Source organism: Gavialis gangeticus, unplaced genomic scaffold (assembly GCF_001723915.1).
Source record: "Gavialis gangeticus isolate Ggan-Ray unplaced genomic scaffold, GavGan_comp1, whole genome shotgun sequence".
NCBI classification, from domain to species: Eukaryota; Metazoa; Chordata; order Crocodylia; family Gavialidae; genus Gavialis; species Gavialis gangeticus.
The window spans coordinates 24,993,630-25,021,296 of NW_017728993.1; the positions used below are offsets into that span (position 1 = coordinate 24,993,630).

General features: G+C 42.1%; 1 protein-coding gene across 1 annotated transcript in view; it reads right to left on the reverse strand.

Moving 5' to 3' along the window:
- Positions 1–27,667, reverse strand: part of MAST2 (microtubule associated serine/threonine kinase 2) — a 242,575-nt gene that overhangs the window by 196,176 nt on the left and 18,732 nt on the right. Inside the window, exon 2 of the mRNA XM_019501382.1 lies at positions 1,821–1,852. Within this exon, the coding sequence (XP_019356927.1) occupies positions 1,821–1,852 (32 nt within the window). The remainder of the gene's footprint in view (positions 1–1,820; positions 1,853–27,667) is intronic.

Sequence of the window (27,667 nt, forward strand, 5' to 3'; positions counted from 1 at the left end):
TCACAAAAACTACATGCAGCAAAGAATAAATTCTCTCAGACTATCACTACAACAAACCTGGCTTGCTTACAAGCTGCAGACTCCACAAGAGATGTTAAAATTGCATAAATTGATTTTTTAAAGCATTTCATCATAATAATTCTATCTTCTTTCTGTGGGCAAGGCTTTTTTGTAACATCTTTTATTGGTCCACCCCTGTAGTTGGGAGAGCTATCAGACAGACTTGTGGACATGAGGTGCCTTTCCTCATTTTTTCCAGTGTTTCCTATTTGGTGACAATAATTCCATGGGCCTGAAACCACAACAGAAATAACTGCGTGAATGCATATAGTTGGTTTTTCACCAGCATGTTGCTTATACAGAAGTGACAAAAGTTGTTCCCCTCTGATCACGGATCAATGGAATTAGTTTGGTGGTCTCCGTGCAAGATTCGCTGGACACTATATTCAGCCCACAAAGTTTGAACTGCACGCGACAGAGCTCACACTGGCAGCCTCAATGAAAAACCAAGCAGCGAAGGATTCAGAGATGCCAAGTCCTTGCTCACTTCTAGAAGAGGTTCCCCACATAAAGAACGAGCCAGGCCTGCTGAGAAATGAGAGTTTGTACAACCAAACCAAAGAACGGGCAGGTCTGCCTGGGCTGAAGGACATTTGCAGTCACTCCTTCCCCTGCCAAGGAGGACTAGGGCCCAGCTTAGGCACCACGGGCTCCTACAGACGTGCAGGGAGCCTGCTGGAAATCCAGCGCGTCGGAGCAGACTCGATTAATCAAGTCTGCTGGAGCACACAACCGACGCACTCCGGCAGCCTTCTGCGTCATGTGCATCAGCGTCCCCGCGCATCTCCACATTGAAAAAATGGCAGCAGGGCACTTTGAAATAAAACAAGTTCAATGAGCTTTAGCTCCAAGTGTCCCGCCGCCGTTGTTTCAGCATGGGGCTGCTGATGCACATGATACACAGGCACTTTTAATTAGCAGAGCTCACTAATTAAAGCGCCCCAAAGCACATGTAAAAATGCCCCATCTTTGCCACCTGAAGAGGGGGAGAAGGACACAACCAGCTTGCAAGCCTCTCTGTATGAACATCAACTTGGGGTGACACTCAGGGGTGACCTCTGGCATTGCTCTTGGGCAGCAACTGAGGCAGGGACACAGGGTCTTTCTGTTACTTTCCAGCTGTGGCTCTTCTGAATGTAATGATGTGTTTATTGGTGGGAGGGGAAGGGGAAAGAGCTAGGGGTTTTTTCGGGACAGTTGCAACCCCTCTGTAGTGGGGTGAGAGCCTGAAAGGGATGTTGGGGAAGGGGCGAGGGCTTTCCCTTGGGGTGAGGTAGGACAGTGGGTGTAGAAGGGCAGGGGAAAGGGGTTTCTTATATCAGGATGCAAATGGTGATTGGGAAGCGCAGGTGGGATTGGCCAGAGGGTTTGCTGTTGTGGGTGTTAGGCAAGAAAGCAGTAGTTGGGGGATAGGGGGGTGGGGTTTTCAAGTTTTCAGATGGCATTTGGGGAGTGTACTGTTGTTTCCTACCAGTAGGTTGCTGGTGTATTAGTGTAAGCCACTCTGAGCCTGCTGGGCAGAGTGGGACATAAATCTAAATAATAATAATGCCACTGTTTGTGCTGCAATTCTTAAGAAGGTTAATATCCAAGGAAGTGAAGCTACCACATTTCAAAAGCATCAAAGACACATGAGAACAAGTTAATGCAAAAAGCTGTGTCTGATGGTTGTGTATGGATTTCACTATCTAGAAGGTACAAGGACTTTTGTTGAATCACACTTATGGCAACAATGGGTAAGATAAGATAATGCTACTTACAAGCTTCCTCTTCTTGGGAGACTGAGTTCCTTCTGGAAACAAACAAAAAAACAAAAAAGAAATTAGAAAATTACTGGAGGAAGATAGTAAATTAATTTATGATCTAATCAAGTCATATTACTTTATCAGTAAAACACTAATGGCCAGATTTTCAGTGGTGCTGACATGCTGGCAACTAATTTGCAACTGCATGCATCACAGCCACATGAATAACATACTGGATACTTAACTAACCAGATAGGCATAAAATGTCTGGTTTTGCCTGCGTGCACCTATGGTATTCATACAAAATAAAAACACAGAACTGTTCATGTACAACTTCAAACTTTCATCTTAAATAGAAGATCACTTCCATTTCACGATGAAATTCTTTCTGTTTAGCTCTTTGCCGTGTTTCAATAATGCATTAGGCAATGTATGTAATGTGCAGCATGTGTTTGCTTTCTCATCTCCTCTCAAGAGAAAGAAACAAAACTTGGAAATAAATGTATGCAAGGTATATTGCTATAACCAGGTGGAAGTGAAAACAAGGGCAAGGAAACACTGGATCAGCACTCTGCATCTCAAAGACCCACAAAAGGAGGTTTGAGAACTTCACATAAAACAGATAAAAACTCTGGTTCATTAAATTAGTCAAGCATGCTCTTATAAATGGATTGTGACATGTATCTCCAAAAAATGTACAGATGAGTCTTCCCTGCCAATGCAGTTGCATTTTCACAAGCCTGCGTGTTGCATATTGGCTTAATCTTCTATTCCACCCAGGAAAGTACACAGACACCAGCAGACTTTCCCTATTGAGTTGGTTTAATATCACATTAACCCAAAGAACCTTGTTTGCCTACAGATAAAAAGGGAATTAAAAAAAATACCTTATGTATTACCATCTCAGGATAGCACATCTACTATTTTCTTCTTTTTTTTTTTGTAATTTTTCAACACTGCAGTTTAACGTTTCACCACTAGATGGTAACATCACCCTGCTCAGAGTCCACTGTCAAAAGGCCACACAAAATCGTAGGAAAGAAAGCTAACAAACCAGTAAAGGAAAAGGGGAGGGCAATGTTACACTGCGCCGCAGGTGTGTATATTTATATTTATAACATTCCCAAATTCTACTTTACTTTTTAATGAAACAGCATAAAAATACAGTTCATCATTTAAAAAAAATAAATGCAATGGTATGCAAAGTATTCAAGCCAAAACAGAGTTTAAAAAAAAACAAAAAAAACAAACCTTTCTTTTTAGCTTTCCAGTAATTATATCTATATCCAGTACATCTTTTTTTCATAGATTTCACAGACATTAGGACTGGAAGGGACCTCGTGAGATCATTGGGTCCAGGCCCCTGCCCAAGTCAGCTAGGTCAGATCACCCCCACAAGATAATCATCCAGGCATTTCTTAAAAGGTACCCAGGGCAGGTGCCTGCACCACTTCTGGAGTCTATTCCAGACTCTGGAGACTCGGACAGTTAAGAAGTTTTTCCTGAGGTCCAGTCTAAAACAGTCTTGCAGGAGTTTGTAACCACTGGACCTTGTCATCCCTTGGGGCGCTCTGGTGAACGGCTGTTCCCCCCGATCCTGACGCACCCTGCAATGTACTTATAGGCTGCCACCAAGTCACCCCCGAGCCTTTGCTTCTCCAGGCAGAAGAGTCCCGTGCCCAAGAGTCTTTTCATGCTGCATTTGGTACTTGGAGGTATCAGGCAGGAGACAAAATCAGAAGTCTTAAAATCTGCTATCTGTTTGTGGTGCCATTCCTCCAAGCTGTCACTCTCTGCTTTGTATCTAAAAATCAACAGTGAATCCTGAAACTCAATTTCAGTTTCCAGTTTTCACAAGAGTTGTATTTTGTTTGCCCTCTAAAAAGGCGAGGCTTTGGTAAAAACAGTTTCACTGAACAAAAGGAGGAAAAAAATTCATAGGAAAAGGTCATTCATAACAAGTTTGATAACCTATCATACATTTTTAGCTAAGGGCTACATTTGGGGTTTAAGTGCTTGACAATGCTAATTTAAAACTGGTTATAGTTCTATCAAAAATAAATTGCATACTTATTTTAAATTATCTTCAAAGTCACTAGAAAGTTTCTAGTTAATAGTCTGAATCTCAAACATTTCCTTAATATAAACCATGCATGATTTCCCAAAGACTACACAGCTTGAAATGTGACTGCAGCTGATTGTTCCCCCGCTCCAACCACACCGAGCGTATTCCAAGTGTGAGCCATAAGAAGCCTGACAGCTTATTGCATCAAGAAAACTTCTTGTCACTACATAAACTGTCAAAAGCTAATCTAAACAGTTCAAACACATAAGGCGGCAATCAGTGCCATATAACTGGTCATAAATGTTGCATCCTGAAAGGGATTTCCTCCACTACACTCCTGTAATGGCATGAGCACACCTTTATCTGGATTTTACAGAAAATGCAAAAGCATTTGAGGTTCCTGCCTGAGAATACATACGCATACTTCATACAAAGAAACTAAATATGGAGATATTTGTGAAAGCATCATCCCAGTCTTAATTATAGAACACAAGATAGATATGGTATATTGTATTTTTAAAAGTCTTTCACCTATTGGGTCTACATCCAGTAAGGAGGCAGCAACTGGTTCTATCTGAACATTAATTCATTTCCCCAAACTGCCGAGTTCTTGTGTTCAGAAAGTCACAAGGTAGATCTAACAATCCATTAAACAAGTATGTCTCAGGATTTTTACCTTAGTGTATTTGGGTCTCTATTTGCCTTCTGGGTTTTGAAATTTTAGAACATAGGATTTCAGGTTCTTCTCGATAACCATAATTAACCATTGCGTCCTTACTCGCTTCTATAAACAAAAGCTAAGATTTCCACAAAGAAACATAAATCCATAAGATAAATCGGGGTCTTTAAATAGACAAACACCACAGACTCATGATTTAGTAGATGCCAATACTGTTTTCTTTCCCCATAATATATGTTGCATCTTAGTTTCATAATACTAGCTTTACAGGGACACCCAATTCCTTTCTATGTAGGCTGTGTTAGTTTTCACTCTCACTGTCTAGTATTTTTTAACAGCCAATAAGAACATGGGTTTTTTTCATTTGTAAGCCAATGACTGTGTACAGATTGAAATCATCTTAGTTAAGCAGCAGCTATTCTAATATTTTACAGCTGACATCTCAAAGGACTTCAGACAAATATGCAAAGATGTGGAGTTGCCTGAATGATACTACCTGTACCGCGTTTGCATTTATCCTGTAGCCAGGCCTAACTGAATGTGCAGGTACCCCATCACCAATATACAACAGTTCACATTTGAAACCGCTAATGCCTTAAAGTCAGTAATCCATTTTTACACCCCGGCTGCACCAGGGCCCCCCCACCTGAAATGCCCCTCCACTTCCATCCTGCCAGCCCTCTGCCAGCAATGCAACTGAAGCTACGATCTTCTGCCCTTCTGCAATACTCTCCTTTCCCCCTGGCATACTCCACCTCCACCTTCCCATCATTTTCTCACACCCGTTGACTGAAGCAGAAAGAAAAGAGCTGGTAAGTGCAATGCTCACAGCCTGCAGCTACCACCTCGACTGCCCCCAGCACGGCTTCTCCAAATTGAAGGTACCATGGAGGTACCAATGCAAGGGGAAGCTGAAGAACTATGAACAGAACGATTCTGCCAGAGAAAAGCCGAGATTAATAATGCCAGCTTCTGGAAGAAGAAGGGAGGCATTCCTGGAAAAGGGAGCACAGGGGAAGCAGATAGAGGGCTGAGCTGGTGATCTGCTGCAGAAGAGCCAGTTGAGACCCTGGAGTTCAGGAGCTGGTGACGATGCTTCAGAGGATGTAGGAATCATAGGAAAGTGGAGCGGGAAGGGACCTCACAAGGTCATCTAGTCCAGCCCCCTGCTCACAGCAGGATCAGCCCCGACCAAACTGGACCACGTGTCTGGGGCATGCTGAGGGGCAGCACTGAAGTAGGCATAGCAAGGGATACAAAAATGGCCAAAGAGTGGGTTTTAAGGTTCAACGGTTGAGTTAACTGGAAAGTTCACACCAGGACAGAGCTAAATGAGTTTTTATGTCTAAAACTTACCAAGGTAAATTCAAATATATTGAAGAATTGATGTCAGCCTAATAAAGGACGCCACAAGTGACTGATCTCATAGCACGGACAAAGCCTTGCAAGAGAGGATGACAACGCTTTCCAGAAATCTATAGTTACAACTTGGCTATAAATTTCATTCCCGGTTCAGAAATTAGTTTTGTAGTTAAGACCGGAGAAGCCATATATTACATATAATGGGGCTTTGCACTACATTTGCATGCATTCGTTAAACAGCTCATCTTTAAAATGCTGAGATTAATTAATACAATACTGTCAAGCTACAACCACTAAATCTGATCTGGTATTTAGCTGGATAGTAATTCTTTCATTTTCCCACAACTCAATAAATCCCTTAAGTCCACATGCTAATTACGTTAAAGGCCTCCTTTCACAGAAGGCCTAACCCCGCCAGGAGAGTGAAACCCCGAAGAGTAGCAGATTCCATCCACGACATGAAGGAGCAGTTTCTTTCTCCGTCTCTTTGAGCACTTGAGCTGTCGATACCTAGATATATTACCCCGATGACCTCAGCCGAGTGCTGGGCCACCTGCTCTCAAGGTCAGTAATATAACCCTCCAAATACATGTTCACTTGCAGCATCCTTTTACTAAACAGACAGCCTGTCAATTAGTCGAGGTTTATTTCTCCAACCTTTTCCCACAAGTCAAACTGATCACCAGTAAGTGTAAGGGCTCGTGGCAAATCCTGATGAAGCCACATAAGCTGGCAGACACACGAGGTCCTGGTCAAGACGTTAAAACATCTCTCAGAACGATGCAGTTCTGGAGAAGGGAATGTCCTGGAACTGAGTCTTTTAATTACCGTACGTTCTTCAAACCTAATCATTAGCTTCTGCCTCTACATACAGAGGGTAATGCCTTAAAATTATTTGATTTACTGAAAATAACTTGGTTTAGGAACTGTTTAGCACTAGCAGTTTTTAAAAAGAACTTAAAGTGAGAATCATGGCTCCACGTGCGAGTCCAGTTTGCAGAAGGAGGTGCGATGCCATCTTCATTTAATCATTCTTTGCAAATTGCAAGCAAAGGGATTTTGAGAAGCCCGAAGGTTATCTGTATAGACACAGATATCATTCATTTAACTCATGTTACATCACCTGAAGTCAAATATAAGCACCTTATATTTCACAGCTGTCAAGTGTAAAACCAAGATTGCTCTGGCAGTTCATGTGGTAATGACTCTATGTCTCACGTATAATTGTTAACAATGCAACCTGACACGCGTATGACAAAACGAGAAGAAAAGCTAATGCCATGCTTTGTCAAATCAGTATTTTAAGTAGTTTAACAACTGATCGCAGGAGCAAAAAGTAGGTTTGTGGAAGTATCAATAACCTATTTCCATCTCTTCACCAAAGTAACTTCTTCTATTTCCCACACAGCTTAAATTTATCCTTTAAGATTATACAGAAATGACATGGAATAGATCCTGTAGTGCACAGATCATGGTTTCAGACTGGGAGCCCTGGGAGCCCAGCCAAAGTCTCGCTTACACGGTACTTAAACAGTCAATGCATGGTTCACGCAGTTTTTCACCCTTAACTGGCTTCCCAACTAGAGACTTTATGCACACGAGCTGTATGTCAAAACGTGCTCATTTCAGGGAATGGTGAGACAGCAAGTTATTAAGCTGCAATGAGGGGGGAAGAGAAAAAAAAAAAAAAAAAATCAAATCTTGAATTCTACTTATTCCTCCAACTCCGTATCAGCTTGCATTTTTAAGTGAAAATACTGAAGGATCTGATCTGGTTCTAGGCGATGCGGGCAAGCCAGCATTCAAGATCATTGCTTACACTCAGCATTGCAATTTGTCCTTGACCGCGTAGCGGTACATATGGCACTGACCCACGGGCAAAGCTGGACGCCAGGATGTGCACTGATGGCAACGTAACACGGCCCTTTCAAATGAACTGAAAACTGTCACCACCCTCAGGGTGTCCCCAGCTCCTGCCAGCACTCACAGCAGGATTCCCAAGATTGCCTTTGACCTTGGATCTCTCGTTTGAGAAGCGTATTGCCGCACTAGGTGATCCACTGGATGAGTCCAGAGAAAAGTATTTTCACAGCTACAGGGGTAGAGATGTACTTTGCTTGGTAAATTAAAGATAATACTTCACAGATGATAGATGCTGAGCGGATAGCGACCTGACACCATGCACTCTGCTGACTATAAATGTTTGCTTTAGGGTGCACTACCAACCAGCAAGGGATTAATTAAATCTGTGTCAACACATAAACCATTTGTGTTACGGAAATTATAATAAGGGTTAGACCTTCCAGTTCTGATGGAAAAAATAAGCTGGTTGTACAAGGACATCAACTCTAATCCAGCCAACAGACTGAAAAAGGAAGGAAATTTGCTTGGTGGTTTAAGCTTTTCTCTCTCTACAATCACCTGTCAAAACAGTAGTCTACTCCACGCTACCAAGATCCTTGTATGTGGTTATTAAAAATACTTCAGTTTTCTTCATGCACATGTATGCATGTGTGTATGTGTTTGATTTAAAATGTTAATACCAACAACTGGGGCTTTTACACAGAAATCATTGGTATCTGTGAGCAAAATGTTGGAATAACTTGTGGCACGTGCTACAGAAATTATTTTTTTAATTTATGATTTTGTTACAAATCACATAAGATTAAAATGCTGCATCATCTGATTAATTATAAAAAGGTTTTACACTACAGAAAATGAAATCTAAACTGCTTTAAAGCTCTTCAGGGCCACCTAAAATAAGCCACTAAACCCACCGAAAGGATTTTGACAACTGTGATTCTTAAAGCCCAAGCATTTTTTGGGCCTGTGCTGATATTAATATCTTGTTAAAACTGCCATATACTACTCAGACGGGTAGCAGGCTCCCTCTCAATACCGGCCATGTGTTGAAGTACAACGTACTGGGATTTTCCTCTGCTCACAAGTTTCTTGCCTGGCAAGACCAGAGCATCAGCAGCAGTTTTTGGATGGTCTGCAGTGACGGAAGGGATGTCTGAACATTTTTCTCACTCATTGACTGTACATCTGTGTATTAATCATTGCTCTAAAAGCACATATAAAAACTAACAACCCCCCCCACAAGTAAAATAGGTAGACAGATTAATTTCCCACACTGCCTGTCACCAAAAGGTCATTTGTGAAAAGCAGTGAAATCACAATCAACTGGAAAAAGAATCACAGATCTCTACTATGAGTTCTGATTCCCTTTGGCGGTAGACCGATACAGCTACAACCCCCCCCACCGCGCATTTTCCCGACATGGATATCTGGCGTTTCAAACAGTTCTTATTCTGAACACTACAGGATGCGATGCACTACGACCAGTACTGTGCCTGCCTGCACCGGATAATGTGGAGGACTGGGATCCTAATCCCCACTTACCATGCAAAGCTCCACATCATGGCTTGGGTGAGAGCTGTAGCCGTCTGCCGGGCGCGTTCCTAGGGGGAGGAATGGAGCCTCGCTCTGCCCCTCTGACAACCACCCAGCACAGCTGACTGACACAGGGTTTAAGAGTGAAAAATCTGTCCCTGATCAAGTTGAGCGACACAGATTAGTTCACTATGAGAACAAGGAAAAGGCTGCAAAGGAGCGGCAATTCTCAACACCATCATTCTCCCTCTCCCAGCTCTCGTTGCCACACTTTTTTCATGGGACTGTAAATGAAGACTCCATCTAGCCCTGAATTACCAATAAAGGCGGCAGCTATTGCTTTCCATAGTAAAGGCAATAGTTATAGTTACTTAAATAGATGATTTCGGACACTTTCCAAATGATAAGATTACATAATAATCAGTTTCTCAAATTTAATAAAATCACCTCTCTGAACTGTCAGATATAACAACAAGAACAGTAAACTGTGCTGTTGCTTTTAGCTCTAATATCACCCTGGTGAATCTTTACAGACCTCAGTAAACTAATTTACTATTGACGAAAGGAATCACTTTGAGTGGCAAGCTGAACACAGAGCTACAAAATGTTGCTGCCATGCGTTTCAATAATGTGCTACCTGTATCCAATGTTATGACAACAGCATGTCAGAAAACTCATCAATTCAATTAACGAGACAGGCTGAAACAAAATGCAGAGCTCCAGTCTAAGTATTAGTGCTGCCAGTTCTGAAAGAGATGAAGCACATATGTCCAACTTCTGTAAATAATGCATTTTATTTTAAAAAAGGGAAATATACTGTTGGAATTTGAATTTGAATGTTTGTACCCAAACGCTTGCAAAGAAGAATTTTTCCAACTATTTTAGTTGGTCTAATCAAAGATACTAGACTTACTCAAACCACCCAGTCAGTAATTCAGCTAAAACGGCTTCATGTCAAAGGCCAATAGCAGTTGTACACTAACTTTAAATAACCATTCTAAAATACTATAACAAAATACTAACTATACAAGAGATCGCAGCGTTAAAATACTTATTAAAGAGCACACCCGCAAAGCAACTAATTACACTTACAAGCACTGCGATCACAACACTTACAACGGGGCTAGCAAGGGAGATGCGTTGCAGGCTGGCTCCAGCTGATCAGCTCACACTGGCAAAAAAAATCCCTCTCTCCCTCCATTTTATACCTCTACATTTCTCACTGCATCCTGGTTGGGAACTTCACACTTACTTATCTTGCCATTTCCACGCCCCAGTGAAACTTCCTTTGCCCATCTGCTCTTAGATTTCCCAGGGATAATGTCCAGGCTGGCACCGTTTCTCCCATCCTTCCTTTCAGATTAGCACATCTATGGCCATTTACACTCCTTTCTAAAGATATTAGCATTTTCACTGTCTCAGGTGATTGCCTCTCTGACCTGTTCCGAGAAGTGTGAGATCTAGATGTGCTACATAAACCAGGCAGAAACAACAGAAGGAAATGAATGGAGGGGAGCAGCATTGATCCAAGTACCATGATGTCAGTCAACCCATATCCATAACAGTCATTTCAAAGGAATCAGGTAGGGTAGGATTTTATCCCAGAAACAAAGCAGCTTCTCTAGCATTAAGGCAAGCAGACTGGATGAAAGGCAAGGTACACAGTAACTCAGCAAATAAAGAAAGGCCCCACATTCAAATATCAGACAAAATCTTGTATCTTGTTGAGCTTGCATCAATGCATGCCAGATCCTGTTTGTTGTCTCCATGCAATTAGTCTCTAAAATAAGAGAGAGTCCTCACAGGAGCCAGGTGCGCTGGATTAAGTCATAGGCATAATTTCATTCTTGTTAGTTAAATCTGGTTATATGATATGATGTTACACAGATGGCTGATACACCCATTCTATGAATAGCGGGCTCCGTTTTGGAAAACCTGTTTAAAAAAAGGAGACTGGGCGTTATTAGCAAGTTTCCTTCCATCGTTTTGATAGAATGCATCGGTCTAGGAGAGATTTCAAGTAAAAAGATAACGTCTTAAGGAAAGTTTTAAGTACTGTACATTAAAAACAAGAGTAGAAAAGGAAAGTGCCCGCTCAGAGATGACTGTAGCGCTGCGGCTGCAATGCTCTTGCTAGATACTGGTTCAGAAATGCTTCTCTGCCTCATCAGAGACCTGCAGTAAGAAAATTCTTGCCTTCAAGACCAGGCATGCAGCAGACAGACGGCAGGCGCAAGAAAACTGTCACAGCTGCTAAAAATGCCAAGACCATTAAGCAAATACTAGTCGACGGTCTCTCCTGTTATGGTGCAGTAGTAGCATTAATCTATTTAAGTCATTGCCGTCTCTATTAGACACATCTTCTCACACTCATGCCCTACAGAGTTAATAATTCATTGTTTTTACTTGCAGAAAAAGCTGGCGGCTGGCCTGGAAGTGATGAGGCCAGACTCAGTTTTATTTATAAAGTCTGAAAATATTTATTTAACTTGCAATGTTAAGTTAAAGTTGCCCTAAACTGTTTTAATGAGTTTGGCTGACACTGAAGTTCCCCTAAATAAATAAATAATCAACAGGTCACAGTTCTGTTATGTGATTAGATCTACCCACATGTTAATTCTCATTCTGTGCCTAACGAACAGGGGAAAAAAAGTAAAATAAATAAATCACCAGTGATAAAGAATGGTTCATTGAAAGTGTGTTGCAGGGGTGTTGGTTGTAGCCGTGTTGGTCTCGGGACACAGGCCAGCAAGGCTCTTTGGATAGATGTGATGTATCTTTTATTAGACCAACTAAAAAGCTGGGGAAAAAAGTTCTTTGCAAGCTTTTGGGCACATACATGCCTGACGAAGGGTGTTTGTGCCTGAAAGCTTGCAAAGCACTTTTTTCCCACCTTTTTGGATGGTCTAATAAAAGATATCACATCTACCCAAAGAACCTTGCCTGTCATTGAAACTGTGACACATGCATGGCTGCAGAGCACTTTAAAAGTGGCTGATTGTGCAACAAATAAACCCTCATCTAACGAGGGATCCAGTGAAGGTGCTCCCAAGTAGAGTGCCTTAGGGAACCTCCTAGGATCAATCTAGCAGCACATTTGGGGCTGGGCCCCTGGTGCTGTCTGTCGGAAGGGAGCGGGGAGGGAGGAGGGGAAGGTGGAGCTCTGGGCTGGGATTTGCCTGGGCCTGAGCTGGAGAGGCGGGAGGATTGAAGCTCCCCCCACCTCCCCCCGTCTCCCCTTCCTTCAGTTCAAGCCAGGCGAACCCCAGCCTGTGGCTCCCCTCCCTCTTCCCTTCCTACAGAAAGCATCTGAGGTGGGGGGGGGCCTCGATTCCCCCCCTCAACCCAACAGGTGAATGGGGATGGCAGGGGGAGTTCCTCTAACTCATGGCACTTTATGCAAAGCACCATGAGTTAGAGCAGGGCCCTACACAGCTGTCAGTGCCCAATTGTTGGCCTTGGCCTACCAGGTTCACTACTCATTTAGACTATAACTAATGTAAATGTAACGTACTAGAGAAGGAGCAAGAGAGAAGTCAACTGATACTTACCTCTTCTTTGTATACAAAACACTTGCATTAACGATATAAATTCAAGTTCTTTTACATCATCAGTAGAACTTGACTGTTAAACCTGTATTTTTCTGTACTACTTTATGCAGCCAAAGATTAAAAAATCAGCCATTGCAGAAAATCAAACTGCTACAATTTCCACTGTAGGCAGAAGAGCATTAACAAAGGCTACTTTAGCATTTTGTTTTCCATGGGCCAGATTGAGCAGCTTTAATAGGAACAGGCATGGGAAAGAGAACTGCTCCAAAATCTACTACGGAAGCTGCCTCCCTCCTGAAAAAGCAACCCTACATCCACTGCCTGTAAATCATAGGGAACACAATTTGAGAACCTGAAAGTATGATATAAGTAATCAATTCTAACGATATTTAGTAGCTGGGCCTAAAAGGAATTCCAACCACATAAAGCTCCACTGTATTCATCTCATTTATGATTGATAGATTCTGTAACCTCACAAGGCGTCCATTAAGTTACAGTTAATTACATCTCTTCTCTATGGACATAAATTACGAGATAGGCAAATGTATTTTCTTTTCACTTATTGGGTATATGGGATATCTTAGAGACATTTTAGCTTGCCCTTTCCACAGTACAACATTAAGAAAGCAAAGGGAAATAAAGTATAGGTTCTTTCTGACTAGGAGAGAGAGAACAATTACTGCTCACTTTTTAATACTGGGATGTACACAGTGATGGGTTCCACGCACTATTTTCATAGAAGGACTGATAGATATAACTTGCATCTATGCTACTATATTTGCAAACAGCCACAGATGTTAAATCATACCAGAACGGCAAAGGCCCCATTCTATATTTTATGTGCTTGTGGACCGAAAATGCTACTAAAATGAAGCACGAGTGCTTTGCAGTAATACTGAAGAGAGAGAAAGGTCCCAATCACTTCATCCTTCAACAATATTTACAGCAACAGAATATCCACAGAAGTTTTGTATTTGGATTATGTACATCACAGGAGTCAAATGCTAGTGTCTGAAAAAAGTCACACTTCCTATAAACTGTGATTTTTGAGTGCATACATAAAGTTTACTTAAGAACATGTGAATATTTGTAGAACTACTACACTATAGAAGTTAAAATATTTTCAACATGATAAAATTATTTTACATTTAATTTTACAGAATGTTTTAAACAAAAAAACCCAACCCTGAATTACGGTGTGCTCTCTTACCAATAGCTCTTTTGTTGAATAAAAAAAATATATATCCCTTTTGCCAAATGAGACACTTAGAAGTTCTCTGTAATTACTGAAATTGTGCTAAGGTGGAAAAATGATAATAGCCTGCGAACCATTTCCTGGTGTTAAAAACCCAGTTTAATCTTACAGGAATAAAACACCGCCTTGGCAGTTTCACACATGACAAGACTCAGAAGGTGAAATATAAAATGTCAAACTGCAGAGTTGTGCTAGACCAAACTCTTAGGATTAATTTACAGATCAAACTGAGTGTGGTTAAAGGTTTATACTGGTGTGTGTAGCAGAATCTCCAGGCTTAGAGGCGGCAGAATTTATCTGGGGAAAGCAGCACTTATTACTTTTGCATTCATTCAAAATGAAAGCCCACTAAGCTGGTGACCATAGGCATTGATCCGCCTCATATCCTGGTAGGCTTTAAACACAGAGCTGACAGACATGGATCCACAAGCCGTAAGTTTTGCAGATGTTCAGTGAATGTATGTTTTCTGGGCGTTAAGATTTTGTAAATGGAAAAAAAAAAGGGAGATACACCTCAATATTTTCCACTATGTTTGGCAAGGAAATTGCACAGCTTCCGAACAACTCTCATAATGTAGACTACTCCAGATCATGTATTTGATGCCAAAAGATTTGTTTTAGAGTACTGGAAAATATATCCCCAAACAAACCCTGGTGACGACACGCCAAAAGCAAAGATTTGAGAAACGGCAGGCTGCACTTAATGACTTTTCAGTTCTGATGGCTGATTAGTATGCTCAACAGTGGACTGATATAATCAGTTGATTTTATTACAGGGATATGCTCTGGTTAGGATTTGTATGTCTCCAGCTTAATCATACACAGACGCCCCTGAAAACAGAGAACATGAACAAAGATCGTTCTTAAATTTTCAGCTTGCTTCCTGTACATTTCTTCAGATAACAACAGCCATTACTTCATCAAGCCAGAAAAACTTTCCAGAGACCAAGACCAACTCATTCCAAAGTTTGAGCCAAATCTTCCTGTCTTTACCACCCCCTTAACTGCCAATAATCATTTCCCCCACATCCTCTAGGCTTTGGAAGAAACTTAAGTCTCAAACCAGCACCTGAGCTAGACCAAAGTAGAGCTCCAACCTTGGGAAGTAAAGTTGGGGCTGCAGCAAAACTAGAAGTACTGACATTTCCCAAGGTCTGAGCCATAGGGGTCAAAGAACATGGCAGAGTAGCTCCCTTCTCCAAAAAGAAGGCAAGTGAGTGCTATTTGTTAAAGTTCGCATACATACACAGGCTCTGCACAAACCAGTGGCAATAGCCCTCGCACAGCAGGAATTCCCCAGGGGCTGCTATTCTCACGCCCTCTAGATTGGCACCTAGGGACGGTGCTCCCTTAGCTGTACTACTGCAAACACTGCACAGTGTGGTACATGCAATAACGTGTACGTGCTCTCTTTTCCAGCAGAAAGCCTCTAAAGTTATTGTATACAAGCACCTGGAAGACAGTCTTAAATCTCTAATCTGTATTTAGCCACTTCTGTTTTCAGCCACCCAGGGCTAGCACAAGATGCACCTGGAAGCTGCCCGCTGAGAGGTTTCTTGCAAGAACCGTCCCACGTTACCAGTCCGAGCCAATAGGAAGAGTGTTCAAGAGCAAATCAAAATGACCCGGGGGCAAATCAGTTGTTACGTAAGTGATTGACTTGTAGTTTGTTAATTCTCCTATATATAGCTGGAACAGTTAGAAACGTGTCTATAACAAACATTGTCCATTTATGCAAAATAAAAGTAGGAAAGGAACAGAAGTGTCAAACCTTTTGACCCACTGTAGTTTATATGTATTTGGGGGGCTTTCTGTTTGTTTCTTAACTTCCTACAATGTAAAAAAAAATGGACTGACAGATATATTTTTCATCAATTTTCCTTCTATGGGTAAAAAGTTACAGTAAATTCACTTGAATATACAAGGATGCCTGTTTAATATTAAATATGACATCTCTCTCTCCCCTCTGCCTTTAAAGGGTAGACCTTTCCTATATCTTTAATAGGGACCTTCCTTTGAATTTCTCTCCCCTACAGATTTCATTAATTGATTATTATGAATTTTCATAGGAAGAAGCGCAGTAGCCAACACAAATTATAAACTTTAGGCCATATTCTGTTGAGACCAACACAGGTAAAGTTAGAAGACTACCGTTGGAATAACTGGACTTTTTACCGGTTATGTACAGAATATATAACATCTTAGACCTTTGTGACAAACAAGGATTTTTTGTGAAGTGATATCTTTTATTAAAGTCAGACAGGCTTTCAAACACAAGATGTTCTTCTTCGGGAACTGAGGAAGAATGCCTTGCATTCGAAAGCTTGTCTAACTTTATACCAACCATGCACTTGGTCCATAAAAAGTATTGCCTAAAAAAATCCTTCTCTCTCGTATTTCCTGGACAACACCACTCCAACTACTACCATTTTAAACCTTTGTAAACAAGGAGTTTTTTTAATCATACAGATGGAAGAAATTCAAAGTCTATGCACCATGCCTTTTCACAACTTAAGTTTTTCAATTTTCTCCACTCATTAAACTCCTTAGTAACATGTAATAGCTTTTCCTGCAAACAAATTCAACTATAAAATTGTTTTCAACCTGTCATATTCTTTCTCCAAAGGCACTTATTTATCTTTTTTGTTAAACATGACTGACGTTTATTAAAAACCAGCAGAATCCCCAGAGAGAGAGCTACCATTAGATATTTAATGAGAAACATACATTTCCAAAGAGGCACACAAGTTTTTAGTCTGGTGAAGTCCATTGACTTAATGGGAGATAAGCCATTAAAGCTCTGAATAAAAATATGAAAATGCTATCAGTCTGAACTTAGGGCAAGTTGTTAGAGCTTCAACTAAAAAACAGCCTCGTGGCTTCAGAAAAGGAAAGGAATATCATTTGGTAAGTATAAAAACAGGCTATTCTACAGCTCACTCTACAAAAAGCAAACTATAGGCTTATTTATTGATCTTTATTTCCAAGCAGATATTAATAAATGATTCCTTCAGATTAATCTTCACAACTAATTACAATTGAATATTCAAAGGCAAATTTCCTTTTCCCTTCCTGAATACTAAATACAGCTATACTTGCTGTATAGAGAATTAAACATGCATTTGCTTCTAGAAGACTAAGAATATAATACAGAAATTAAGCTAGGAAGAATTCCTGATGACATGCAACTACTGAAAGATGTCAAATCCTATGTTCAGCTATGACAATAGTGAAAACATATGTTAATTTGGTTTTAATATATTTAAATTGTATGCCAGTGGCTGTCCAGGGAGCAAAAGATGGCTGTGAAATAATACTGCAAATAAATTGCTCCAGTGAAATTCAGATTTTATTTACACAATGGAGGAGACTTAGCCACACAATTCCCCGTTCATTTCAACAGAAGATGTGCGGCTAAATCCCAGATGCTACTGTGAAAAGCTCAACTCGTACTCCTATGCACAAATCGTTCTAATTTGATAGTACAGGCAGTCCTCAACTTAGAAACGTTGTAAGTCGAAACGTTGTAAATGGACACCCTGTTTCAACTTTCGGCCATCAGTTTCGACTTTACAACACTTGATCCGATGCGACGCCACGCCAGCAAACAAGTTCACTGCGTCGCTTGTCTCCCTGGAGAACACCTGTCCAAACTTCCTTGGACACTTTCTTTAAGAAAGCAGAGAAGACTCCAGAAAAACCTGCAGCCAAGACTCCTGAGAAGACTCCAGCCAAGCCTTAAAAAATCCAACCAAGAGCCTTTCAAGAAGTCCAGCACAGTCACCTCAAAAAAGTCCTTCCAAATCAATATGATTGCTATGTACAATATAAATACATTAATGTAGGTATATTACTCATCTATAATTGATCAAGTACAAATTCTGGGGTATTTTTAGTGCAAATAGGGTATTGGGCCTTGGTTCAGGAACCAATCCCCCATTTATAACATTGTTTCTTATGAGAAAATCAGTTCCGAGTTACAACGTTTCGACTTAAGATGCGGTTTTCAGGAACCAATTGTGTCGTAAGTCCGAGGACTGCCTGTACTTTAAAGCCAAGCAAGGTCTAGACTGAGTCACGACATGGATAAGAAATCTCTTTAGTGAGCACAGATGAAAGGGAAGAGGTGCTTGTACACAAAAAGGCCCTTCTTCCTCGCTGCTGGGTCACAGAGCATGTTGCTGGAATTGCTGCTTGTCGAGAGAGTCTTTCAAAATCCTACGACGAGTGAGGGTGTTAGTACCGATGCCTTGCCTCCCTCCAGCCTGGGAAATGACATACTGCTTCTGTAAAAACTCTAGCTGAAGTTTACATAGCATTTTTAGGATGCTTCTTGTCCTGCATCACTATGCAGCATGACTACACAGTTGCTAACTACCACACTCATCCCTAAGTTAGTCATAGAGATGTAGGGCTGGAAGGGACCTCAAAAGGCCATGTAGTCCAACCCCTGCCTGAGGCAGGATCATCCCTACCCAAACCATCCCATACAAATCCCTAATCTAAGCTCTTTGGAAAATGACACGGCAACCCTGGCACAACACAAGACATAACAGCCTAATCTGCCACGGGTAAAGCAAGGGGACCGCAGCAGCCAACGTCCTGCTGCCACAAGGGTTATTAAAATCCACTTGAGAGACCTCAGGAAGAGGGTCAGGCCCTAGCTACAGAAGACAAACCCTCCCCTGACCATGGGGTAAAATTCCTTCCTGCCCCCAAATCTGGCAAGTGGTCTGACCCTGAGCAGAGGGGCAAGGCCCTCTAGCCAGGAACCTCCATGTTCAAGTCCCAGCCCAGGCAAAATTCCTAGCCTTGCCTGCAGCCAGCAACCAATGCCTCCAAGGAAGTTTTTAAAAAATTAAATTAAATAAAGAATACCAACACATGCAGAAGCAAGAGAGGAAAAAAAAAATCTCCCTGGCCCCATGTGGCAACCAGCAAGGCCCAGAAGCCTGGGAAATGCCCGTAGTAGAACACAGGCATCACTACCCCCAGATTGTCCGTCCCTGAGCAGGTGTTTCCTTTCAGCTGCGCGTGATCAGCTCATGTACTCTGCAGGAGCAATGAGAGTTTTGCTTACCCTGGTATTGTAAAGGGCACCAAGAATCTCAAATGGGATGCACCACAGACGGCCAAAATATCATATTACAACGCAATGACAAAAATACTGAGGGATACGATTACAAAGTCTACTTACTAATTAAAAACTGTCACTGATACAGAAAGCTGTCACAGAATAATAGCCCTTGCTGCTTTGCTGCGGCATTCAACAACAATGAAAATATATCAAGATAAAGCAGAGATTTATTGTCAGAGGATGAATACTTCGTCACTTCTATTTTTATATCTTGCACTCTTTCAGAGTCAACCTAACACAATGACACAGGCACAACATCTGGCACGGCTCTATGAGCACTCGTGGGGCACTGGCCAGGTACCAGAGGATTGGAAAAGGGCCAGTGTGGTCCCCTTTTACAAGAAGGGGAGAAAGGAGGACCCTGGCAATTATAGGACAGTCAGTCTCACCTCAGTCCTTGGGAAGACCTTTGAGAAAATGATCTGCAAGCACACCTGCAAGGGCCCAGCAGGGAGGGAATGCTCAGGGGCAACCACCATGGGTTCACTGAGGGCAGCTCCTGTCTGACTAACCTGGTTTCTTTTTATGATCAGGTCACAAAGTCCCTGGACAAGGGTGTCAGGGTGGAAGTCGTCTTCCCGGACTTTAAGAAGGCCTTTGACATGGCTTCCCATCACATTCTCTTAAAAAAACTAGGTGACTGCAGCACTGATGCCTACACAGTCAGATGGGTGGCAAATTGGCTAGATGGTCGCACCCAGAGAGTGGTGGTGGACGAGTCATTTTTGACGTGGAAGGACATGGGCAGTGGAGCCCCCCGGGCTCGGTCCTGGGACCTGTACTGTTCAACATCTTCATCAGCGATCTGGATGTGGGTGTGGAAAGCACGCTGTCCAAATTCGCTGACGACACCAAGTTGTGGGGTGAGGTGGGCATGCTGGGGGGGATGGCCAGAATCCAGCTAGATCTAGACAGATTACAGGGGTGGGCAGATGAGAATAGGATGGAGTTCAATGCAGACAAATGCAAGGTGCTGCATCTAGGGAGAAGGAACCAACAACAGACCTATAGGCTGGGAAACACCCTTCTTGTCAACACAGCAGCAGAAAGGGATCTTGGAGTCACTATTGACTCCAGGATGAACATGAGCCACCAATGCAAAGAAGCGGTCAGTAATGCTAGTTGCACCTTGTAGTGCATCTACAGAGGCATCACAAACAGGTCCAGGGAGGTGATCCTTCCCCTCTATGCAGCGCTGGTCAGGCCACAGCTGGAGTACTGTGTCTGGTTCTGGGCACCGCACTTCAGGAGGGATGTGGCTAGCATCGAGAGGGTCCAGAGGAGGGCCACTCGCATGGTCAGGGGGCAGCGGGGCAGGCCCTACAAAGAGAGGCTAAAGGGCCTGAACCTATTCAGCCTCCACAAGAGAGGGCTGAGGGGGGATCTGGTGGCCACTTATAAACTCACCAGGGGGGACCAGTGGGAATTGGGGGAAGCTCTGTTCCCCCGGGCGCCACCTGGGGTTACTAGGAATAATGGCCACAATTTGCTAGAGAGAAGGTTCAGGCTGGACATCAGGAGACATTACATTAGTTAGGGCTGCCAGGCTCTGGAATAGGTTCCCAAGTGAGGTGGTGCTCTCTCCTACCTTGGGGGTCTTCAAGAGGAGGCTGGACAGATATTTGGCTGGGGTGATATGACCCCGGCACGCGTTCCTTCCGGGGGCAGGGGCTCAGACCTGATGATCTGTTTAGGTCCCTTCTGACCCTAAGCACTATCACTCTATGACATTTTAAAGGGTCACAGAAGATAGGACACACCAGGCACATCTACACAAGATGCTTACTGAATATTAGCCTAATAACACTCCCCAGTAGTGTGCCATGGCAAAAACTGTACTAGTAGCCTACTGCACAGTGTTATTAGGCTAATGTGCAGTAAGCAGCACCAAATAATTATGCACTGGCGCTACTGCATAGTAGCTTTGGGTACTGCGCATTTAGCTAATGTTTTATTAAGGAAGTCATAATGTACACATGCAATATCTAAGGCACATTAATGAACGTGTAGATGTGCCCACTGTAACCCTCTTTAGCTCCAGCACAGGTAAGAGTCCAGGCAATAGCCACGCTATGTATTAAAGCCGTATGCAATACTGACAAGGTGAGGAGGAAGCAGCTTCCCGAAAGCATAGAGAAATGTCAGGTCTTGAATCCCATCTGCTGACCCCTTGGCAAGGTTCTCCATCTTCATGAGGTGTGGACATTTATATGAACAAGAATATCCCGAATAATAGTTAATGATAAAAAATGTTGGAAGTGCCATGGTTCAGGGCACAAATCTCTCTCAGGTATTATTAGGAGACTTAACCTGGAGAAGATATTTCTTGCAACCTCTTCTGAAGCTGGTGGTCGCTGTAAGGGGCAGGATATTGGGACTAGAAAGCAATAGGTCTGATACAGCACAGTGATTCCTAACCAATGCATTTGGCTGCTATGCGAGAAAACCATCTCTATAAATATATATTGGTTGTGTGGCTCAGACAAAACTGCAGGACTCCAAGCAGCAATCCAACAGAGCAGTATAGGAGTGGAAACAAATGTATTAGCCTCTATAGCTCAGAGTGTAAAAGCATCTACATACCCCTGCACCGTGGAGGCAAGGGGGGTCCCTCAGGTCAGCACAGGACACTTGGCTAAGAAATAAAAACATGTGAAATGGCAATGGTAAAGTTTAGAGGTAAAGCAGTCATGGTATCCAGCGAGAACAACTTTGCACATTCTGTTCAGCCAGCAAACCTGATGGAAAACAGAAGCGACTATATACAAAGCAGTGAGCGAGGACACGTCAGACCAGCTAGCACTTGCTGAGCCTTTTCCAGTTCTTTTATTTTGTTGGGAAGATGTTCCTGGGTGGCAGTGATGGCAGCTGATGATTTGTTAAAGAGAATCGAGGAAGCATCCTGGTGGCAGTGGTGGTCACTGATGATTTCTTAATGATGTCTGTGGCATAAGCCACTTGCTTAGTTTATTTTACTCAAATCCCTATCCTCCCCCCCACAAAAAAATGTCAAGGTACAACGCTGCTGTAGGTTAAAATCTCCTGGGAATGAGTTTATGATGCAAGGAGGATTCCACCCCATTAACACCATCAGGGCAGTATCAAGGCTTTAAGTCAAAGGCTGGAGAGCACCAGCACCACTGCTAAATTTGGCCAAATGAATGGGGCAACAGTGTTCAATTGATCAAACAGATCAGATACCTGGGACAGATGTTTAAAATGGAGCTAGCCCAGGAAAAATGGGACATATGGTCACCATATCAAGAGGTCCCATCCAGTCCTATGTTCATACATCTGGTAACTGGATAGAGCGATTCTCAGCCAGGATGCCATGACATCCTGGGGTGTTTTCAAGGCATACACAGGGTTAGGTGTGTAAACATGATTCACAGGACAAACCCAGGGATTTAAAAAAGGAATCCATAGCGTTAAAACCATTCTGCCCTGCTTTGGCCTGAGCTGTTTGCAACAAAAGAATTGCTCTTTTATGTTCCTGTAGTCAAAAAATAAGTGAAAGCTAAGAGGGGTGCCTTGAGTTTAATGAGAGATGCCTTAGGTCTAATGAGGCCGTGGACCATTGCTATGTAAGCTGGATGCTTTCTTATGCTCAGGCACCATTAGATGATCTCCCCCTATGACGAAGTAGGCGAGCAGTTAATGGACCAGCCAGACACTCCTCTGCCCCCTCTCTACAACGACATACCAGACAGTCAACAAAGAGACTGGTAGGCAGCTACAGCTGGGAAAGGACAGCAGTTGCACAGTTCCCACCCAGCATCAAAGCAGCTGCTGGGTGGATTCAAACACACCCATGCCAAAGTACAGAATATAGCTCAGGAAATATCATTTCAGTTCTTAGTAACACACATTTCCTTCTTGTGGCATTTTCCCTACGGGTCACAATCTGGAACAAAGTCAAAACTTGCAAAATGCTGCTGCAAAATGTAACGGACCCAAGTCAAGCTACTGAAATCACAAGTCATCCTTACAGACTTTAACTGGCTTGACAAATCTTCTTTATGGTCTCCTCTTCCCTTTGTTTTTCACCTGCTATTAGCTAATAAGGAATCGTATAAAATGACATGCGTAGTTAAGACTAATTCTCCCAAAATAAGAACAACAAGAACAACTAAATACGTTAACTGTATTACAATCATATTAAACTTAAAAGGTATAAAAGTTCTACATATTATTTATAAGTAATAATAGTGCATGAACTGGACAATGTGCTTCCAAAGACTAAAACCACTACTTTGGAGAATCATATATAGAGAGACAGACAGACAGAGAGAGCATGTGCTAATTTACAATTACATGCATATACAATGCAATTCAATTCTATTTGGACATATGGAATGTGAGAGACATTTGGTCTTTGGACATCTGAAATTAGACATATGGAAACTTTACAGTAAAACAGAATGAAAAGTTCAGAACAGTTTCATTGCACTGTGCAACAAATGGCTAGACTATTTATAGTCAACTTCCTCCAAGCAGAGCTTTCTTGTGATAAAGAGAGACTTCCCAACAAGTTTCTACTACATATTTTTCTCCTTGGGCAATGTATGCAGGCATACAAAGACGGCAGACAGTATAAATAGACAAGGTGAAAACCTGGACTGAAAAGAACTTACAATCAGCTCCAGCAGTGGATTCAGAGGGGCAACAGGCTGTTGCATGTGCATTGCTCTTTGTTCACCACCATTTGCTTTGGTTTGGGAGCCATGGAACGGAGACATTTCTTTTACTATCTTTATCATCCAATTTTGTGATTGCCATTGCCCTAAGTCCTGAAAGGTCTTTTTTCCTATTCCATGGTTCATCCTCAGTGAGACCTCCTTAGCCCCAATTACCATACTTCCTTGCATGCATCATGCCTCCAAATAAAACACGCACCTTGTTTTTTTGGAAAGCAGAAAGTAGAATAAAGATTTAGTCATGGCCAACTGTGACACAGAGTAAGTGTGCCTAGGAACAGAGTGCCCAGAAAACATGGCACCAGGAAGATCCTGGTGACACACTGTCCCTAGCTCTCTTGTCCAGAGCAGTCTCCGGGGGTGCCACACATCCTGGACACCCTAGGCTTCCAGGAGGACTTACTCTGGATCCCACGAGATTAGGCCCCAAACCCTTGCAACGGCACTAGTGAGACGTTAGCTCTTTACCATAGGTAGTTCGTTATTTAAGTTCCTGGAAGTAAAGTGCTGTCTCCACATCACAAGCCACATCAAGATACTACCCGCAACTCACATGCTGCTTCAGGCACAGATTACAGCACTCAGCCAACACCTACGGCTATGAGAGGGTTATAGCACCACACTCTGCCACCGTGGCACACATCTTGGCAGCTGCATGGCATGCACAGCACCTCCAGACTCACTTCTTCCCCAGCAAAGAAAACAGTTGCTCCACGTAAAGACTGCACCTCGATTTTAAGAGGCTGATTTTGGAAGGATGCGCGCTATGTGCGAGAAAAATTTCATAATTATTTTTTTTGTTTTTTCATTCAATCCATCTCTGCCCATCTTGTTAATGCCTTGGCTATGATCAAATTTTGGCTTAGTAAGACAGATGTTTCTTGGGACAGTCAGCACAAGATTTTCATCATCAGGAAACTACAGGAGGAACTAAGAGTCTGCCAGGCTACTGCAGTTCCAGCTGGAGCGGTTCTAAGCCAAAAATGTCTCGATTCGGAACGACTGAGTTGCCTTCTTCCCCCTTTATGAAACAGGCTGCACTTACGGACAAGGAGCTGCATTACTCAAATTAACATATTGGATATGGAGGTTCACCATGATGGGAGACAAGACTGCCAAGAATGCGAAGGCTTTCAATCTGAGGAAGAATGTGTGGAGTCATCCCCGAGTTTGTTGGCATGGGCATCATTAAAACATTTGAAAGCAGCTATTTTAAGGTTCTAGATCTCTGAGCAATAAGGCTTTCACCATTAAAGAAACTGGCAAGCCGAAGTCAATCAATATTTGAGTTTCACTTAGACCTGGTTATTGATTTTGGCATTACAAATACTTACAACCTGTGCTTTTAAAACTTTCCATTTGCTGATTCCCACAATGGGTATTGCAATAAATGGTAAATGCAAAGTTTCCCGTCCCTTGGTTTACTCGTGGAGTGGCAGGTTCCCACCAGATCTTCCGAGAACTGCCTTCCTAGCTGAGTATGCAGCTTTCACAATCTCAGAAAAAGCATTATGCTCAAATATAATGTCCCCACTTTAGCACATTGGACTCAAGAAGATGACACAAAAAAAAAACTAAATCTGGCCATCTTAAGAAGAAAAATCCTTCAGAAAATTAACACAGATACTTGACCACTCTTCTGGAATTAGTTTCTTGATTCTTACTACTTCATGTGCATCCAAAGGAGACTTCACACATCTGAAATCAATCTATACAACCAGAATTAATTCGTCACCCCTTGGCCTCCGTGGTGCTTCTCTCTCAGAAATGTGTGATCTATTTAACAGCTGTTTATTCACTACCCGCTTATCTCTAGAGTGTGGTTTCTTTCCTGGGACCAGCACCTGGCTTTCACATGAGGGCTGTACCTTATGAGCTGCCCTTTTTTCTCATTCTCTGATTGAGAAGAGCAGAGGTTTCAGCCTACCTAGTTAATTCTTTAAGAATTGTTTCTCTCCCCAACATACTGTCCCACTTCAAATACCTTGCTGCCAAACTGTCTTCCTTGAATGTACCCTTCTTTTTGCAGGTTATGCCCTACATCCGAGTACATGGTGGATTTGTCTCACTTGGGAAGCTGGCTACTGATTTTCCTTATGCATTCTGCAAATGTCTAGAAGATACGTGCTTGATGACCCAGCTGAACCTGCCATTGTAGAACTGTGACTAGATTTGCTATCAGGCAGTGATCTTAGGAGCTAGGCATATAGATGGCTCTCATCTGACCGCAAAATATGAAAGCCTGTTCATGTTAATCACTTAAAGTCTACTGCACTTTCATTCCAGTCTCTGAATTTAGTCAGTTAAACCTTTTATAAGAGTCTACCTTTGCAGTTTAGTCAAATGTGATGAACATTTTGGGTACTGATTACTTTAAATACTTTTAATTGCCTGCCTTTCCACTTTTTTTTGTTGTTGTTTAAAAACCTTCACAGATGAAGCTTCATGATTTTTCTCCTGTTGCCTAAGACAGTGCTCTGTTAGCTACCTCATTTAAGAAATAATTATTCTGATTCTAGTATCATTTAGTGTCTCTCAGTATAAAAAGCAGAAGAATCCCTTTTAACCAAGAGGGTTTCTACACAGATAATATATTCTATATATTGAAAATCTTTATTGATTGAAATATATTCTGAACCCTTCCATTGCAAAGCAATTGCCATTCTTGCAGAAGAAAGTAGCTGATGCAAGAGAAGGTAAAAAGGATCCGTTCTGAATCCATTATCACATCCCAGTAACGCTATTCAAGGTGTAAGATTAATTTGTGCTTCAAACACATTAGAGCAGTAAAATGAGATTTGTCTCCGTGAACACTGAATACACAATACAATATCTCCACATAATCAAAGTCACCAGGTTTTAACATTCTTTCCACATTATGCATTTGAATCCAACACTTTCAATCCATGATTTATATTTAAAACTGTCTAGTTAAATAAAAAGCAGTAGAAACAGATGTTGCACTGAAATTATTATAAACAAAGCAAAATGGATTTTGAAATGGGAAATAAAATTCTACTGCATCTCAGATTACCCTATATTCTGAAACTATTCAATGCAATAATCAGCACATTTTGAAGCAGACCCTTTAACAGTCTATGACTCTGTTTTTAAAAAATGGAAATCAGCCCTTTTGTTTTCAGCCATGAATTTTCGCCGATTTAGGGACTGGTATTTTACACAAAAAGGAAGTCAAGTGGTTCACTGTAAACGTTATTCTGAAAACAGCTATTTTTGGTCCCTGGGACCTTAGCATTTCACTGTGTTTTTCTGGGGGATTTTAAGTCCGAAAGTACTTGGTTTGTAACAATCTGATAATACATCATATTGTTCCATAGTAACAGCTCTGATTCAGGTCATGTCACCATACTGCTAATTCTCAAGACCTAGTATTGATTTAGTTGTGTTTGATTTATACACGACACACTTGGATGCAGGTGTCGCGGTGGATGTAGTCTTTCTGGACTTCAGCAAGGCCTTTGACACCGCCTCTCACCCCATCCTAGTTAAAAAACTAGGCGACTGTGGCATCGATGCCTACACAGTCAGATGGATTGCAGATTGGCTGAGGGGTCGCACTCAGAGGGTAGTGGTGGATGGGTCATATTCAACCTGGGGGGAGGTGGGTAGCGGAGTCCCCCAGGGCTCGGTCCTGGGGCCTGCGCTGTTCAATTTCTTCATCAGCGATCTGGATGATGGGGTGGAAAGTAACCTGTTTAA